Source organism: Globicephala melas, chromosome 20 (assembly GCF_963455315.2).
Source record: "Globicephala melas chromosome 20, mGloMel1.2, whole genome shotgun sequence".
In the NCBI taxonomy this organism is placed as follows: domain Eukaryota; kingdom Metazoa; phylum Chordata; class Mammalia; order Artiodactyla; family Delphinidae; genus Globicephala; species Globicephala melas.
In genome coordinates, this window is record NC_083333.1 from 3,530,529 (window position 1) to 3,549,047 (window position 18,519).

General features: G+C 46.2%; 1 protein-coding gene across 8 annotated transcripts in view; it reads right to left on the minus strand.

Annotated features, from left to right (window-relative positions):
* Positions 1-12,767: 12,767 nt before the first annotated feature.
* NF1 (neurofibromin 1) overlaps positions 12,768-18,519 on the minus strand; it is a 250,416-nt gene continuing 244,664 nt past the window's right edge. For all 8 annotated transcript variants that reach the window (XM_060290048.1, XM_060290047.2, XM_030862088.3 and 5 more), the window contains one exon: positions 12,768-16,450. In XM_060290048.1, the coding sequence (XP_060146031.1) occupies positions 16,274-16,450 (177 nt within the window). In that variant the 3' untranslated portion in view covers positions 12,768-16,273. The remainder of the gene's footprint in view (positions 16,451-18,519) is intronic.

An 18,519-nucleotide genomic window follows, 5' to 3' on the forward strand; every position in this document is an offset into this window, starting at 1 on the left:
CCGAGCCCCGCGCCCGCCGCGCCCGCCCGCCCCGCGCCGCCGCCGCCGCCGCCGCCGCCGCCATCGCCGCGCGCCCTCCGCCCGGCGCTGCGACGCGCAGCCTCCGCCCGGTGGCGGCGGCGGCCGAGCCGTGTCAGCAGCGGCGCCGCAGCCCCGCGGCTCGGGGCGGGCGGGGGAGGGGGAGGCTGCAGACAAAAGAGGCCGCGCGCCCCCGAGGGCGGCCGCCCTCGTGGCCCCGCCGCCTCCCCCAGACTCGGTGTCCCTCGGCGGCTCCGAGCTCGTCCCGTCCCCTGGGAAACCGGGAGGGTGGGTGTGCGACAGGCGCCCGGAAACCCAGGGCTGCCCGAAGGCCCCGCCCCTGCTTGGAGGAGTCAGAGAGGAGGCCCGAGTCCCCGGACCAGCCGCGCCGGGGTCCAACAGCCTCGCTTCCAACCTCAGACCCCCAACCCCAAGGCCAGGCCCTCTTCGTTCACCGCGTCCTGTGTGCGTACCCAGCAGTGTCGAGAGCTCAGTATGTCCTAGGGGTTTCCTACATTAGCGCGTTGGATTGTTACACTCATCTCCGAGGAAGCCGAGGCTCAGAGAGGTTGAACTACTTACCCTAGGTCACACAGCCTCTGGGAGCCCGGGTCAGGATTCCTAGCCAGTCTGGAGCCGGATGGAGCTAGACTCCCTATTCTTACCCTTCTCTGTGCTGCCTTTTAAAGAACAGTTTCCAGGCTTAGGTCCACACAGGCCTCCCCAACAGAACTCTGGGCCAGCTCTGGGCTGGGAAAGGGTGCAGAGAGGGGGGGCAGAGACCCTGGGACAGGAGAGCGAAAGAGGAGACCAGAACAGGCAAGAGGAAGGAAAAGCAAGGGCCACCCATCAGGCCTGCCTGTTGCAGGGCCGGGGGCCACCCAGCGCCTTGGGGAGGTTCCTTCCCTTCCCCTGGGTTCCCGCTCTCAGCCCTTGCAGCCCTGGACTTCAAGCTGAGAGCCCAGGACAAGAGTCTTGGCCCTGGGAGCTGGTGGCAGCCTCCAGGCCTGGACCTTAGCCTCCTCCCAGTCGTGCTCAGCTGAGCCTCCACCCCAGCTCCTGTGACTCCCAGCCTCGCCTGGGGCTCTGCAGAACCTGGCCTGGCTCTGCTCTCCTCCTTCCTTGTTGCTCAGCATGCCAGGCCCTTGTGGCACCAGTTGCACCCAACCCAAATACAGGTCTTGGCTGAGCCCACCCCCACTAATGCTCCCCAGCTCAGTTCAGAGGTTTCCTCCTCCAGGAAGCCTTCCCTGATGGCACTCCATCGTGCCTGTTAGTCTGATTTCTGGTCCCTTCCTCCAGATACCTACTTAGTTCTACAGTTCTCTGGTGGGCTGCCCATCTCCCCCAGCATGGTGGGAAACCCTCCGGGGCAGGATGTATCTTAGTCACTTCTTGTCCCTGACCTCCATTCAAGGGTGGGTCCAGAGGAAGCCCCTGCCTAGAGGAGATGCGGTCCTGCCCCATCGTCTGCGGGAGCCAAGAGCAGTGTAGGGACCCAGACAGAGAGGCTGGGGTGGGGCCCAGTTCTGCACATGAGCTGTGTGGCTTCTCTTCCCTGGACCTCAGTTTCCCCCTCTGTGGTCTTCCTGCTCAACTGTGAATATATCCTGCTCAGGGGCTGCCATGTGCCTTCTCTGATTCTCCCACCCAAGAGGCTCAGGACAGAAGGGAGATGGGCAGGGCTGAGTTATCCCCTTTGGGGAGCTGTAGAAATGGCTCTCAGAGCTCTCCCTGCATCAAATCCCCCAAAAGAAGAGAGCAGGGAAGCTGAAACACCTCAGCTGGCAGAGGTGGGGGCCTCAGACCTGAGCATGAACAAATCAGGTGAACCAAGCTCGAAGCCCACACCAGATCAGTGGTTCTCCCAAAAGACAGGAGCCCTCCCTGACCCCCGTCTCTCCTCACCCATATCTAGGAGCATCTCAGCTCCCTCCTGCCTCCCTCTTCCTGGGGCACCTCCTCACTCCTACCCTCTCCCCATCCCACTTTCTCTGGCCAACTCCCATCCTTCCAGATTCCATGGGAGTGGTACCTCCTGCAGGAAGCCTTCCCTGACCACACCCTCGCTCACCTTGACTGCCTCTCCCCTGTGCTCGTGTAGCATTCTGTGCGGGGAGGTGACAAGTATACACTGTGGAACCACCCTACAGCTGGGGATAAGGCCATGAGGGTCAAGTGATTTAATATGTGTAAATGTCAGAAGAGTGTTCCAGGTAGTAAGTGCCAACTATTGTGTCCTGATGCCTCTCACTCCTGGTGCCACAAGAACATCTGGGAAGCAGGTATGAAAGTTCACACAGTGACCATGAGGTCCGTGAGGGCAGGGACTGTGTCATTTCTCTTTTGATTTTCTAGCTCCAGGCTCTTAGCACAATGACCAATACACACAATTATGGTCTATGAAGGAATAAATTAGGGAAGGAACGGGCACACATATGGTGTGGTAAACAGAAACATGGCCTCTCAAAAGATACCCACATGCTGATCCCTGGGAGCTGGAAAACTACCTTATTGGAAAAAGATTCTTTGCAGGTGTGATGAAGTTAAGGCTCTGGAGATGGGGAGAGTCTCCTGGGGTAGCCAGATGGGTTCTAAGTGCAATCACGGTATCCTCATAAGAGGCAGGCAGAGGCCGATTTAACACAAACAGAAGAGAAGGCGATGTGGCCACAGGGGGCAGAGAGCGGAGGGATTTAGCCATAAGCCAAGAATGCCAGCAGCCACCCGAAGCTGGAAGAGGGGAGCGTGTGAATCATTCCTAGAGCCTCTGGAGGGAGCATGGCCCTGCCCACACCTTGATCTTGGGCTTCTGGCCTCCAGAACTGTGACACAATGAATTTCTTGTTGTTTTAAGCCTCCAAGTTGGTGGTACTTTGTTATAGCAGCCACAGGAAACCAATATGTATGGCATGAATATCATGGGGAAGTTATTACAGATTAAGAGCCAGGCTTTGGAATCTAAAACAGCTGAGCCAGGCACCAAGGGCTGCTACTCATTTAGCCCTTTGACTCTGGACGAGTTAACTTCTCTGAACCTCAGTGTCCCTGTCTGTAAAGTGAGGATAGTAGTTCCTACCTACAGAAGTCCTGCAGGTTTCACGTGAGAAAATGAATGTAACGTGGCTGGCACAGTGCCTGGCATGTACCTGGCCCGTGGTGATTATGATGCGTGTTGGCATGGAGAGGTTGAGAGCCAGTCTGAACGGGGGAAGCATTTCTGATTTTCACCTCCAGGCCTTGAATTCAGCGTCCAAGTTGTGTGGAAATGGGACAGGATTCAGTTTCTTGCTGCTCACAACCTGCTGGGTTTTTTTTTTAACCATGAATAAATATCGCTCTGGCGGAGAGGAAGGGTGTGGGAACGCCTGGGCCTTTTTCACCTGTCCTCCAGCATGCGGGGTCTGAGGCAGAAGCAGCAGCACTGCCTGGGGGGCCGAGGACCCTGGTAGGACTGGGGTGAGTCTGGGGTGAGCAGGGCGTCTCAAGACCCTGTCCTTCCTTGTCGGGAGGGGTGCCCGGGCTGGGGTTTCACTCACCCTGGGTGCCCACCCACAAGTTTCTCTGACCCTCAGAAGGGAGTAGGTCCATCTGATTGCTAGCGTTCCTTCCAGGATTCTAAGAAGAATGACAAAACCATACTTATTCTACCCAACTAGGCTCCACATCCTTTCAACAGCCTCAGAAATGGCTCCTAGAAGTGACTTGTGGCTGGGGCGGCTCGCGGTTTAGGTAGCGGCCTCCTGCCCGCGTCTCACCTACTGGAAGTCCTCTCGGATCAGCACGTTCCCTGCTCCCGGCCTTCTCTGCTGCCCCTTCTGCCGGAAAGAAACGCGGGAGTCCTCAGTTACAGACTGCATGGAATAAAGGGGAGAGTGGGAAGATTGGGGTGGGGTAGGGGCCATTTTTTACTGAAAGGTAACCGGCCTCACCCTGACTGATACAGGAGGAGGGATCCTGGTTTCCACGGAAGGCCTGACATTCAGAGAGCCAAAGACTGTCAGGATGGGAGACACCTTCCTCCCAACCCCCACTCCTCCAAGATCACAAAGCTTTTTGGTGGCAGAATTAGGACCACGGCCTAAGTGGCCTCCTGACCCCCATCAATGCTCCTTTCTGCACAGAAGCTTTGGAGCAGAAGGTCCTGGAGTAGAATTGCTGGACTAAAGCCCCAGCTACCTATTCTGCCATCCCCACCTGAAAAGCTTAAAAACGAAAGAAAACAGAAAGCCGGGGCGTCCAGTCCAGCTGAATACACATCTGGGAGGGAACAGGGGCTGGGGGCTGCGGTGCCGGCTGGGCCGAACAGGCCAGGATCACTGAGATTTAGCAGTGCAGAGGCCAAGGTCTTCCTCCTGGGAACCTCTCCAACAAGGACAACGCACGGGTGCACGGCTTGGTGACCTTGGGGTGAAGCCCTCCACAGAATTCTCAGAAACAAACTGAGGTGCAGTGTTTAGAGTGGTCTCCAGCAGGGCGCCAGCCCGAGGAAGCAAAGCAGCAGAGAGGGAGGGCTCCGCGACTCCGTCGATCCTCCTCCCCCGGAACAGGCCCGATTCTCCAGCGCCCCCTGCTGTTCAAGGGAGGTTTTAAAATTTAAGATCACTCCTTAGAAGCAGCGTTTCTTTCCTAGACTCATTCTCTTGACAAACAGGTATTGAGCGTCTACTACGTGCCAAGCCCTGTTCTAGGCTCTGGGGATACATCAGTGAACAAGATGGAAAACTTCTCTCCCTTCACCGAGCTCATTTTCTTGTGGGTTCTGGGGAATTCCCAAGGAAATTCTAGGCCTCTTCCGAGCGCCATCCTGGATGTAAATGGTAGAGATTTTTTTTTTCTGGCACATAATGTTTCGACAGGACTTATTAACTAATGCCACCTGGATTTGAAGACTCCATAAGAGCCAGGCCCACGGCAAGGCGCCAGGGACATAAGTTGTCACACAGACTCCCCCAGGAGTCTAGGGACCTGGGGTGAGAGTAATAAGGAGCCAGCCAACAACCCACAGTGCTCAACCCCCCAGGACAGATGTAAGCTGCCGAGGGAGCAGGGAGAATGGCCCAACAAGAAAGTCTTGCTGGAGATGGTCTTTCGGGGCGGGGGAAGGGGGGTGTCTCTTGGAAGACAAGGTAGGCTCCCCCGGGAGGAAATGATGTCTGCATAGGCCCCCCACACAAGAGCATCGCGAGATCCAAGGAAGCAAAACATCCCATTCTCAGGACTCATGTTGAGGGGAGAAGCTGGAACAAATCTGAATCACCATGAGAAAAGCCACCGCGCATGCGCAGAGTCCAATAAAGAAGAAATCCCTCCCACCAGGCAGTGATGGGCCCTGAAGGTGCCATGTCTCTAGGAGGATCTGTAAGGTGCCGACTGTGGGCTGAAAACCCCCTCTGTACCTCCCTGTAAAGCCTTCAGTAAAGTTTTGTGCAAGTGGATTCTTCAGTGGGTAGGAGATGCCAGGCCATGTTTCAGGGTGAGTTTGGGTTGAAAACAAGAGCAGAGGAAGGAGGGGACCGGTGATATTTAGGTTACATGTCATCTCAGTGCTTGCTCTCCCAGCTGAGGAGCTTAGAATGGCTGGAGCTAGAGTGGGTTGGAGCAGGAGATGGGCTTGAAAAGACAGGTAGGGGTCAAATGATGGCCTTGCATATCCTGGTGAGGGCTTTGGACTTTGTGTGTTGGTGGTGAGAAGGAAGCCTTTGAAGTATGTCCAGGCTGCACCTATGATGGGTTAGAATGTGGTACACCGGGGACAGTGGGTCATGCTAGAGACCCTTGTAAACAGGCCAACGAGCTGGGCCCCTGAATGGGCAGGGAGGTAATGGGGATGGTGAAGGAATTTCAGAAGGCACAATCAGTATAATTTGGTGACCATCCAGTGTGGTGGTGGGGATGCGTGGTGAGTGGGGAGGAATTAAGGATCATTCCCAGTGTTCAAGCTCAGGTGCATTGTTGGGGATGGCGGTGCCGTTGGCCAAGGCAGGGGCCCAGGAGGAAGTGCATTGGAAATCCTGTGCAGAGGTGAAGAGCTGCCGTTAGGTAGTGGCTATCCAGATCTGGAGGGGAGGAAGGAGGTGAAGTGGTGATGATGAATTAGAATCGCTTCACATAGTGTTAATAGATGAGAAGGTTCAGGAAAACACTTGCAGGGTAGAGAGCTGAGGGTGAGGAGGCAGGTGGGGGAAGTGCTGTCAGAGCAGTGGGAGGAGAATGAGGACAGGGAGCCAGTGCCTGGAAGCCCTAAGAGCTGAGGAAAGTGACTGGACTGTAGTCCGCGTGCACAACCTTCACGATGCAGTGCACACAGCTATACAAATTTCTAGGCCCCTTAATAGCCCGAGAGCTTCGTGAGCTCCAGGACCATTTCCAATCAGCCTTGTTAACTGTGAAAGATTGTAAGCTGTGAGCAGAAGTAATAAAGTCATAGGGAAGGGCTGGTGGTGGCCAGTGTGCTCTCTTGGGGTCCATGGAGTCAGCAGGTGTGTCCCCAGAACTGCTCTAAACCAGGTACAAAAATATGCCCCTGTAAAAAGAAAACAAACCCAGCTCCCTGGAATCTGAATTAGTTAAAAGCTACCTTTTGATAAAAGGAAAAAGACTAAGGTAAAAAGCATCGAAGGGATGGTAGTTGTTAATTTAATGCCTGAATAAGTTCCATTATTACAAATACCTTTTTAGTAGAACTGAAAGTCACCATCATCTTCACCTCTTAAAAACTTTTATTTTTAAATAATGCTCAATGTAAAAAGGTAATAAAATATAGACAAATAAACAAAAATTAACCATACATAGTTATTCATCTTTTTCCTATGTATAACTATAGTTTCTTATGTGTAAAACACATAGGTATTTTACATGATTGGGGATCTACCCTCAGATACAGTTCTTAATCCCTTGATTCTATTGGCAGTTTCCTCCCAAAGTTAAGTATTATTCTTTAAACCCATTTTTAAAGGGTGCATAAGGAAGCCCTGTTAGCTTCCAGAAAGTGCTGGGTGAATATAGATGATTTAGCCAAAAAATCATCCAGGTGTTGTCTCCAGATGTTTTGGTTGTCTCCAGGTGTTTTGATATTATAAGTAATGCTTTGATGAAAGTCTTAGCTTTCTGATCACTTATTTCTCTAGACTAGATCCCTGCACATAATATTATTGGGGCAAATGGTGTGGACATGTTTAAGGCTAATGATACAGAAGGATGAGGTCAAGTGCAGGAGCAAGTCCATCACACCACACTCTGGACCAGCACCGAGTACTAAATACATCTTTGCTAATTTTACAGATGAAGATGGTATTTCACTGTTTCAAGTTTGCATTTTTGTTGCTGTTGTTGTTTACTATTGAGCGTGATGACCTTTTGTATCATATAGTAATTAGCAAGTGGTACAGTATTTCATTTCTGTGGATTAGCCGTTCATGTCCTTTGCCCATTTTTCTTTTCTACTTGGGTCTTTTCTTAAAATCGATTCTTATGAACCCTATAATTAGAACAATCTCTCTGTTATTTGGCCTTTAAATTTGGGTGTTTTTTTTTTTTTTGGATATGGGGATATTTTATGGATTAGGTAGTCAAGCGTAATCTTTAGGATTTCTTCCACTGCTTTTAGGCGTACAAAGTCCTTCCCTGTTGTGGGAGTAAATGTTCTTGGCCAACATTTCCAGCTCTCCTCCTTTTGGAAGAGGATAGCTCTTTCTGACCCTTGTGATTCTGTGGAGCTGTGTGACAAGTTCTGGCCGTGACTGTGAGAAGTGGCTGCACATCTGCTCTCCAGCCTTTAACTGCTAATCTGAGACCCTCCAGATTCTGGGCTGCTCAATCTGGTAGCCACTAGCCGCCTGTAACTATTTACCTCTAATTTAAAATTTAGAAGTCAGCTCCTCAGTCTCAGTACCCACATTTCAAGGGTCTGCCAGTCCCGTGTGGCTGTGGCCGTGTATGGGACCGTTCAGCTATGGAACGTCTCCATCACTCCAGCGGCAACTGGATGGCGCTGTCTCAGCTCTCCTTCCCTCTGTCACTTGCTACGGTGGCTGACCAGTCTCTGGGGCCCGAGAAACTGCGGTGAGCAGAGTCCCCCTGCCGACCAGTGATGGACATGTAGTGGGGTGAGAAACTTTTGTGGCTTTTAAGCCAATGAAATTTGGGGGCTACTGGTGCTATTTTTTTTTTTTGACACCATAACATAATCCGGAACTTTTTGTCTTTTCCATTCTATTTACCTAGTCTAATTACCATCATCACAGTTTTAAATATTTAAAAATGTCTATGTTTTATTATCTAGTAAGGAAAGTTCCTATATATGCTCTTTTTTTTTTTCTTAGCCATGCTCTCTTGTCTATTTTGTAAGGTAAACCCTAGGATCATTTTCTTTGGATACACACTCTCTTCTTATAGCGGCCTTGATTGGAATTGTGTGGACTCAGTGATTAGTTTGGGAGCAACTGGCACTCTGCTTCTTCCCATCCAGCTCTGTGGGCTGTCTCTCCATTTACTCCTCTCCTTACAGCCCGCGGCCCTCACATGCCTGATTGCTGAGTGACGCTGTGCAGACTGAATCAGCAGCAACAGGAAGAAAGTAGGGACAACACGGTGACCTTCCATAAAGCAAAACTAAGTCCTCTTCAAGAACTATTTCTCCTCCGGTGAGCCCCTCTTGCCCTACTCTTTTTGGGGTTGAGATGCCCTATTATAAAAAGACTGTTCCTGGAATTTTTTTGTTTTCTATATGCATAAACTGACAAAATACATTTTCGAAACTTTCCTGATGTGTGAAATCTCAAAGTCTGGATTCGTTTTCAACAGGTCTTTATTACACAGGCCATCTCCATTTTGGTAGGGATTTTTGATGTTGTGAACGGGGTCTTTTTTTTCTATTCTATTTGTATAGTTTCCTGATAGCATAGAGCCTTAGGTGTTATTCAACAACCATCTATCCAGCTTCTTGAACAAGGCATAGTCCCTGTATTTGGAGGCCCAGAGTCTAACCAGGGAGACAGGAACAGTTGATGATCACAACCTTGTAACGAGCTGTTACAGGACCAAGAGAAAGGCTCTCAGTGCAGCCCATGGGAGAACAGAGAGCATTTCCAAGAGGTGCTGAAGCTGGAGTTCACTGAAAACAAGGGGCCCAATAAATGTCTGATGGATGAATGAATGACTGCTGTAAGCTTAAAAAGACTTTTTTTTTTTTTTTTTTTTTTTTTGCGGTACGCGGGCCTCTCACTGCCGTGGCCTCTCCTGTTGCGGAGCACAGGCTCCGGACACGCCGGCTCAGCAGCCATGGCTCACGGGCCCAGCCGCTCCGCGGCATGTGGGATCTTCCTGGACCGGGGCACGAACCCGTGTCCCCTGCATTGGCAGGCGGACTCTCAACCACTGCACCACCACAGAAGCCCAAGACTCAGTATTTTAATGAAAAAAAATTTTTTTTGGCCTCCTGTAGAATCCTAGACATGACTATATGGCGAGTGGTGGTACTGTTTTTGCTTAAGGCATACACGACCTAATTCCTTTCTGCCTTCCATCCGCAAATTATCAAGTTGGTGAGGGAGCATCCCTCGCCATCTACTTCTCATCCTCTTTTGCCTTTGGGCCAGACTCAAAGAGAGTACCCTTATTTTTGCTCTCTGGGGCTAAGGCATGCCTTCATGGAGTTTTTTTTTTTTTTTCTTCATGGAGTTTTTAAATGTACAAAATCAGGGCGCATTTCCCAAAGTGGGACGAAAGGAGGAAAATAAGAACAGAACGAGCCAGTCTCCTCTCTGGTGCGCTGCTTTCTGCCCGGATGCGTTTCTGCCTGGATGCTACATGTGCTCTCTGGGCCAGGTCACCCCCAGCCTCAGGTACCCCCTATACATTCAAGACTCCATAACCCTATTTTAAACTGCTCAGTGGACATATCCATCTGGACACACTTCTTGGTCATTTTTCAGGACCCAACTCCTCAGTCATCGAAGCTGCCAGTCACTGGTCCGCACCTTGGACACTGTGCTCACTGGTTACGTGGCTGTTTCCCCCACTAAATTGTGATCTCGCATAGGGCAGAGACCAAGCTTTCTTCTTTTTTGGCATCTGCAATGCCTGGCAAAGGGCTTGGCACAATTACAGTAACTGAAAACATTTCTTTGAACAAATGAATCAGATGAGGTTACCTCTGTTGACATTTTCTTTGTGTAAACATGTTTAAGTTGGGGAATGCTCTCTGAACCTCTGATCAGGAAGGGGCCCTATTAAGATTCCGATGTGAATTTCCTATTTTATATGGAGGAAGTGGCCCCCATGGGGGATGTTCTGAACTCTGTAACCCCACAGGATCCTCTTTATCGTGAATAGCTTGACTCACAGCATAAACACATGGTAAAGGACCTAGAAAAATTTGGCCCAATTTAAATATATAATGCGTCTTTGGAAATTTTAAATATGCATATATACATATATATGGTGTATGTACATATGTACATATTACAAGATATAAATGCATTTTCAGAAGGTACTTTAAAAAAAGCCAAATCTACTAAAATTACAATTCCACATTAACATTATGAAATATCCACTTACCATCAGCGAGTACTTTTAAAAGAACAAAGTGTGAGAGATTCAAACAAACGGGGACTACGTTGCTATAGTGTGGCCTAATATTTACAGAAACATAATCAACATTGTGAAACGGCTTCTTTTCAATTGGCAGCTAAAAGAGTCTTAAGTGGAACTTACTTCAGTAAGAAGATTGACTCTAATGAAGACAGGCCTGGCATGTTACTCGGGGCAACTGCCCTCGAGGGAGTTTAGATGCCACCGTGCGTTCTGGCGTGCAGCGTGCAGGCTAAGTTTCACGGATAGAAATCAAGGGAGAACGAGGGGTGAGGGCAAGTGTTACAGATGCTGGCCACCACTTGGGGCATGGGGGTGAGGGATGGGCTGCTTTTTTCTGGAAAAAGGAACACTGCGATGCTACCTTTGTTGTAGGTTAAGTTTTTACTATTCTTCCAGCATGTTTCCGCCCTACCCAAACCCCCTTGGGGATAAACTTTTCTGGCCAGACAGTTCAAAATTGCCAGACTAGCCTGGACTGTCCCAGAAAGCAAATCTGTGCAGGCAAAAATGGGCACAGGGGCCTGTAAAAGGTGGATGATATTGTCAATGTTCTCAAGGAGCTCACTGTCCGGAGATGGAGAGGTGATCACCCAAAGGCACCCCTACTTTATGATACTTTAGCCTGGAGGGAAAAGATAGCTATTTGCAGTATAGGTGACCCTTGAACAAGGTGGTGTATAATTTATAGTCGGTCCCCTCTGCATCCCTGAATTCAACCAACCACGGACCATGAAGCACTGCAGTATTTACTACTGAAAAACATCTGTGTGTAAGTGGACCCTTGCAGTTCAAACTCCACTGTTCAAGGGTCAACTGTACTTGAATTTTCAGTGGTCTTTAAGCCTGGTGCCCAGAGAACTCACCTGAAGCTTTACAGCCACACCAACACCCCCCACAGGCTCTTTCTTTCCCTCCCTCCCAGGACCCCACCCCTGGAGAGTATGCACACTCTGCCTCGGTCTGGCCCAGAGCCCAGAGTGCTGCCAAGCTCTCCAGGTGAGTTTCCTCTGCTTTCTCAGTCTTTCTGTAAACAGACCAGCACTTGCCTCAGCCCTGCAGGTGTCTGCTTCTTTTAGCCCTTTGTCTAACATACCAGACGCTGTTGCCCTCGTAGGCATCAGCTCTGTCCTGCCCACAGGGTCTAGGCTGCATTCTTTCTCCATCTGGGAGCTGCCCACATAATGGGGTAAAGAAAATGGTAAAACTCCCAGCAGTGGAGCCATGGAAAGCGTCTGACAGTGTTTACAGAGGCCGCGCCCGGGAAGGTTCTGCTGGGGAGAGCTGAGAGCTGGAGAGAATTGTGGGCTCCTAATATATGCCCTTTGGTTGATCTCGGGGTGTCCTGGCATTTCTGACTGCTCATTTTAAAAGAACCAAAGTCACCTTAACCCAGAGAACAGAGTCACCCCTCAGTCTGGCAGGCCCTAAAGAAGTATTTGATGGGGTTCAGGACATGTGACCTCAAAGTATGGCACCTTGAAGGAGCTTGAGGAAATGGCAGAAGCAGGAAGGTTTCTCTGACCTTTCCCCTGCCATCGTCTCCTGAAACAGGTCATAAAACCTTCACTTGAGAGGTGCCCTCCCTAACCCCGGAGGAAAGGAGCATCCTTATCTCTGAAGACAAGAGAGGGACTTCGAAAATTGGAACAGGCCTTGCTAGGTTTCCCCCACTTCACCGCACTTACCTCATAGTCTTTGACCTATCAGATTTTTACACAAATGCTCACTCTTCATCAAACCTAGGATAGAAATACTCAGGCTTAACTGATTTTTCGGGTCTTCTCATCTCTTTTTGAAGGCTCCTGTGTCATGTAAAATTTATATTAAATAAATGTGTGTGCTTTTCTCCTATTAATTGATCAGTTTAATTTTCAGACTCAGCCAGAGACCCTAGGAGGCTCAAGGGAAACTTTTTTCTCCCCTGCACATTTCACCAAAATTATTTTACCTTTCGTTTAGAGAGGTTCTGGAAATAGAAAGGTCCTTCCCATGGAGCGGGGGTGGTGGTGGTGGTTTGAGGAGAACCTAAGACATCCTTAAAAGAAAGGAAATGGCCTTAATGTTTCAAAAGATCAGGGAGGAGTGCGGGGAAGTGAGAAAACAGAGCTGATGCATGTGAAGAAATTAAATAACTCCCCACATCTTAGAGCAGATTGAATTTACATTTTACTTAAAAAAAAGGGGAGGAGTACATACACAGGGAGGAAAATGGGACGGGAACAACAATGATCTGAAATGGATTTCTACAGTTTTCCCCTACAATGGTAGATTTTGTCTGTTGGGCAGTATTTCTCCTGCTGGCGTACAACTGCTTACAATTAACGAGGTTGTAGACAAGGGAACTGCCAAAGTTTGGGCCTGAATGGAAAAGAGAGGAAGTTATCATATACAATGTAAGTTTACAATACACAGCATTTTCTTTAAATGATGTAACGCAGTCGCAGGAAGAAGTTAACAGTACTAACACGAGAATAATCAAATTTTTGTTTGTTATCCATGTACAGCAACTAACTGCTTTACAAAAAAGCAAAATAATACAATATATCATCACAGGTATTTACAGTGTAGTAAATATACTTTTCTGTCAAATTTTACACAAACTATTTACAGGTGAATATACTGCATTAAAAAAAACTGTGTGGCTGACACTAAGAGTGAATTTTTGTATTAAGTCCATTGCATAACATTGAATAAGACATGCCTCATTATGCCTGGGTTGGGGGTGGGATGTAAAAACAAAACCAAAAAAACCAGAAAAGCCAAAACAAAACTGAAAACCCCTAAAACCCACTGAGCAGGGAGGGTTGCCGGCTTACAGTCTGTCTCCCCCAGGACATCCGTTCATGGGGGTGGCAGCTGGCTGTTCTCTGTGGTGTCCTCAGCCCTGGCCCAGGACCTGCGCAGAGCCGGCACCCAGTAACGGACAGGTGCTGAGTGGATGCAGGACAGAGCACTTGCCACTTCCCCCAAAGCTAGTGAACTGGGTCTCGGTGCTGGCAAACAAGGGCACACCCCTGGGACAGGGCAGTGATAAAACAGGGAGATCATGCATGCCAGAAAACATGGTGAGTTAATGTTTTCCTTTTTAAAAAGTCAGGGGAAACACCCACAAACCCCAAACAAATTACTTTATAGAACTTACATCCAATTATGCAAAATAGGCAACCTACTATGAACTTCAGAATTTCTTGTGCAGGTTATAAGTATGAGGCCTAAAAAACAGTTTCATTTCTCAGAGGAAGCATACTGGTGAGAGATTTATCTCATGTGCATTTCAGTTTCTTGGAAAGCTGGATTTTCCTCAAAAGGCAGAAGTTCTTCAAACAAGGTAAATCTTAAACCTTAATAAGTTTTCAAATTCCCAGGATATACTGGTAAAAAGTATTTTTGCAATTCAAAGAAGGCTCAATTTTGATTTGTGCAATGCAGATCATTAATTTCATGAGGTACTTCAAGTGAATTCATCCATTCATTACACTAGAGGGAAATAACGAATAAATTTAAGACATAGCATACCTTGGAAAACTTGTTTATGGACAGATCAATATTTTTAACGGTAAACCTTTGGAAGTTCCTCTATTTTGATAGGAGAAGGAAAATAGCATAACACTACCCACTGTCATTGCACCAAACCAACAACGAAGAGGGAAAAACATGGAACCAAAATGATTAAAGGCTCACATCTGCCTTTTATTCCAGGAGCCAGGAAGTTGTGATGCCCATCCCAGAAGCTCTGGGGTGTGGGGGAACGTGGACCTTACCAGCAGCTTGGCATCCTTGGCACCGGGCTGTTAATGATCTGTTTCTAAACTCAGCTCTAGTCTTAATTCCTTATCGTCTCAGTTGCTCTGTTATTATAAACATTCTATTCTAATGAAGCGTCTACAATAGTTAAAAACAAAAGTTTAGTTAATTGCACCTGTCTTCAATATTTTCCAACAATTCAGTGTCAAAATAACTATGAATACTAACGTTTTTTTTCATTTTGGCTAACGGTTCTTACTTTTCCCAGGACTGTAAACAAATTAAAAAAATTAAATTCTTGTTATTTCTGAATATCAAAAGCAATTTTATTTACATTAACATATTACATTGTTACTGTGTGGATAAATGTGAAATGTGTTATATTATTAAAATCAGAACATTTAAATGTACCATTGATTTAGCTGTGGAATTTAATTTACTGAAATCCACTCATGAAATAGCACTTCAGGAAACTCCCCCTCCCCTAGGTTTCTTCTTCTCTCCCAAAGCCATTACACCTTAACATATAAAGGGAACCCAGGAATAGGGGGATAATATCTTCTTGTAATAAATATGGTTTAGTCCTAAATTGGAACATCCAGATACTAATATATTCACTGAAGTCAAATTATTTTGCACACTGCAGGTACCACAAAGAAATTGGATCTGCATTACTATGGAAATTCCAATGCCATGATAATCCATACCATTCAGTATAGCAGCAACTCTTAAGGTCCCCTATCGTCATAATAATGCAGGTTGACCAGTCTTTTCACAGTGATTAAATGCAATTCTATCATATAGAACCCAAATGTTTTTGCTAGAGATTCCTGACTTTTTTGGAGGGGAGAGGAAAGATTACAAGACATTTAAAATACATCTCATCAAAAAATTTTTGATAATATACACCACACTCTATGTTTCTGGGAAAATTATTAAACAAGATAAAAGCATCGTCTACTCTAATAGTCACGTACCATTCCATTTTGTTTGGAGCTAATGCAACCATCTACGGAAATTACCTCCTAGGAACAATTTGCAACACTCTGTTCACTGATTACCCTGCTCGGAATTATTTAGGAAAGAAGAAGAGGAGGGGAAAAATGTATAATTACTATACTTAGTATAGTTTTGGCTTACAAAAACAAAAAACGACTTTTAGCATATTTAAAGATTAAAAGATAATCAACTGGAAAAAAAATATAAACTAGTTTGGATGACTGAGTTTGGATAAGGCCTCAGAACTCATCTCTTTAATTCGGTAATGTTAAGATACATGTGGTTACGCTTATTTTCCTGTAATTATTGCTAATACTCAAGTGTTAGTATTTCTTAAGAACCCACTACAAAATACTAAATCCCTCCTCCCCCACCCCCCAAAGTACCTCGCCTGTGGCTTTATGGTATGAAGTCACTGAGGCTTGACCTCTATGGTTCTTCAGTTTTGTAAGGTAAAAAAAAGTCCACAGCTAAAAGTCAGATTAAACATACTGGGGTTATATTATTATTTCTCCCATTAACTTCTATCTTGAAAAGTGTGTAAATAAGACTAACACTTTACTTTGTATGTTGAAGAAGGGGAAAACATAGAAGGCAGAGCTCTGTGCAAATGGCTTTCATAGCTGGCCAGTAGTAGCAGTATTCAAGAAATCATCCTCTCTCACAATTGGGATGTTCTCAGTTCAAGTGTCCTGACCTCCCACTTTCTTTGCAGTTGTTCTGAACACTTGCTTAAACCAGACAAACCAAAAGTAGAAGAAAAAAAAGTTAAAGAAAAAAGCAGCATTAAATTTAGGCAACGCTTCCAAGAGTTGATCATCTGGCAACATGGCAGACTGGATGGGCTCATTATAAAACATGAAGTGCAGCATCACAGCACGGTGGTGAGGGGTCACTAGTGAAGAGCCCGTATAAGTTAAGTCTGTTTGAAAACGGAAAGAAAGAAAGCTTCACACGATCTTCTTAATGCTATTACGTTTGAAACTGCCAGCGCTTCTTTGCTTCTGCACCTGGCTTGCGGATCCATGACGAGTTCGCCCACTGTTACAGTGCCCAGTGGTAGGGGAGAGTTCAACATTCTCCTTGTCGATTCCTGGAGAGAAACAGAGCAGCCAGTTACCCCCTCTCCTGTGGTGTTGAGCTCCAGGACTGAATCTCACGATTTGTATACGAGATACAAGCTGGTGTATTGTTTTTGCATTCATTTTAATAGTCAGTTGCTAGAGTGTTTACAAAGATCTTGTCACACAGAAAACCTCACACTTTGTTAAGCAAAATTTGCTATCATGGCAGAAAAATAGCATAAGGAAAAAAAAAACAAAACAGAGAAGTTGCAAGGAAAAGCTAGAGGCAGGCAGGATTGAGCTGAATGAAAGGCTAGCAGCCACCAAAGACTAGAACGCCTTCCTCCAAATCAAAACAGAAGCTTCCAGCAGAGGTCAGCTTCTAGCCACGTAGCCTTACTGGTGTTCTATACACAGAATATATTCTGTAGTTGCAGAAGGTACAGAAATTCATCATTTCAAAGAAAGGCAGATGCTTTTTATTTTTTAAATCACAGTGCCTACCCCAAAGGAACTCAAATATTTACTGAGAAAATAATATATCAAAAAGGTCATACTGTAGAATTTTTGCTTTGATCTTCTTTTCAACTCTGGCAAGTCATTTTTTGTTCTGTACCGTAAACAGATGCCATTTATTTCTCTCATGGAGGGGATTAAACCTCCCCAAACTGGGCCCTACAATGTATTTTTATAAATCATCTAATTAGTAACTTCATAAAAGTAACTAGAAGCAAAAACAAGGTATTTTTTACTCATCAGATTAATAAAGATTACAAATTCGACAGGTAACAGAATAGTGGTTACCTCTGGGGAAGAAGTGACTGGAAGGGGGCATGAGGATGGTTTCTTGGGGTGCTGGCGATGTTGTTTCTTGATCTGGATTTTTAAGTATGTTTACTTCTTAAAAGTTCATTAGGTTGTAAGTTTATAATCTGTGTGCCTTTCTGCCATACTTGAATAAAATTTACTAAAATAATTAGACCGATTATACCCACCTTTGACATAACTACTGGTAGGAAAGCAAAAAGTATTTCAGCAATTTGTATCAAAATGTAAAGTACTGATTGATATTTACTGATACAGAAAAATGACCATAATTTTGGATTAGGGGGAAAAAATCCACATACAGGGGAAAATAAACAAACAAACAAACAAAAAGGCTGGGAAAACATTTGCCACAAAATGTTATCACTGGATGGTGTGATTTCAGGTAATTTTTACTTTATTCTTTTTTTTTTTGGCTGAGCCACACGGCTTGCAGAACCTTAGTTCCTCGAACCCATGCCCCTTGCAACTGAAGCGTGGAGTCCTAACCACTGGACCACCAGGGAATTCCCTGCTTTATTCTTATCTGTACCATCTGAATTTTAAAATAAATAGTAAATTTGACAATGGAAAAACTTCTGTTTTTGGACAAAAAATAGTACGTCAAGTCAAAAAGTATTTACGTTACTGAACATGTACATAGACCCACACATCTATTTGTTTGTTGGTTCTTGAACAGGAAATGGATCTGTGATGACCTCCTTCTAGGAGCCACACATCTTTGTTTGGATTCAGCCTTGAATTCAACTCAGAGTATGAGGCATCTGCAGGCACATGGTCTGATTTACACAGGCTCCACAGAGGTTTGCTGTCTTGAGCTTATCAAAGGAACACTGGCATATGACAAAGTGCACTGGGCTGGGAGTGTGAGTGCATCATTAAAAATGTCAGCAACACCTCTCCAGGAGGCAAGCATAGTGAACCCACTCTTGAATCTGTTCCAATCTAATCCTACGGGTAGAAAGATAAACGGAAGAAAGTACACTGTGATGTTCAGAGAACTTTTCTCTGGGTAGCAGAATTCTGGATTTTTATTCTCTTCTGCATATTTATTTGCATCTTCTCCAGAGCTATTTAGAAAAGAAATAACAAAATTGAAAGGAGACTGCTCATCATCCCTTGAATGCGCCTTGAACTCTGTAATGTGTATTTCTGTAGCTCTTTCAATTGCTTTACCAATCTCTACAAGATAAAATGCAACCCGTATTTTTTCTCTTTTTTTTTTTTTTTTTTTTTGCGGTACGCGGGCCTCTCACTGCCGTGGCCTCTCCTG